This window comes from Antrostomus carolinensis, unplaced genomic scaffold, assembly GCF_000700745.2.
Source record: "Antrostomus carolinensis isolate BGI_N321 unplaced genomic scaffold, ASM70074v2 scaffold46788, whole genome shotgun sequence".
NCBI lineage: Eukaryota > Metazoa > Chordata > Aves > Caprimulgiformes > Caprimulgidae > Antrostomus > Antrostomus carolinensis.
The window spans coordinates 7578-8163 of record NW_010334740.1 but is presented as its reverse complement, the minus strand read 5'-3'; the positions used below and the strand labels follow the sequence as shown (position 1 = coordinate 8163).

General features: G+C 57.3%; 1 protein-coding gene across 1 annotated transcript in view; it reads right to left on the bottom strand.

Moving 5' to 3' along the window:
* Nucleotides 1-586, bottom strand: part of LOC104529853 (ras GTPase-activating-like protein IQGAP3) — a gene marked incomplete at its 5' end in the record, with an annotated part of 8490 nt that overhangs the window by 330 nt on the left and 7574 nt on the right. The window contains one exon of the mRNA XM_010174275.2: nt 206-314. Coding sequence (XP_010172577.2) covers nt 206-314 — 109 coding nt within the window. The remainder of the gene's footprint in view (nt 1-205; nt 315-586) is intronic.

Here is a 586-nt window from a genome sequence, read left to right as displayed (position 1 = left end):
GGGCAGCCACAGCTTCTCCCCCAGGGGAGGGGGGAGCCAGCACGGAGCTGGGTTTGCATCAGGGAGATGCATGGCAAGACTGTCCCCATCTCATGGCAAGGCTCCCCATGGGCTCTAAGTTGTCCCCAAAACCAGACAGGTTGTGACGACATCATCCACCCCCTGCTCCGTTGCAGCACTCGCCACCCCAGGACGGGCTCCTCACCTGGTAGTGCAGCTGGAACCGCTCCATGTCGATCCCCATGAATTTGGCTTTGACCTGGAACCTGCCCGATTCCTCACAGGGGATGATGTCAAAAATCACATTCCTGAACCTGAAGAGACAGAGCCACTCGTTATAAAAAGGGACTTCCTGGCTTTAACACAACCAAGGAGCAGGTCAGACCCACAGTCCAAAACCTCCATTCCAAATCCCACCTCTCCCATGTTCTCCTGGTGAAACCCAAATCAACCCACCCCAGCCCTGGGGGCCCACACACACCCTCCTCCCAGGGTATTTTCCTCTACCTGCCCCAGCTTTCACAGAATGACAGAGCGGGGGGGTGGGAAGTGACCTCTGGAGATCATGCAGTCCAAACCCCCTGCC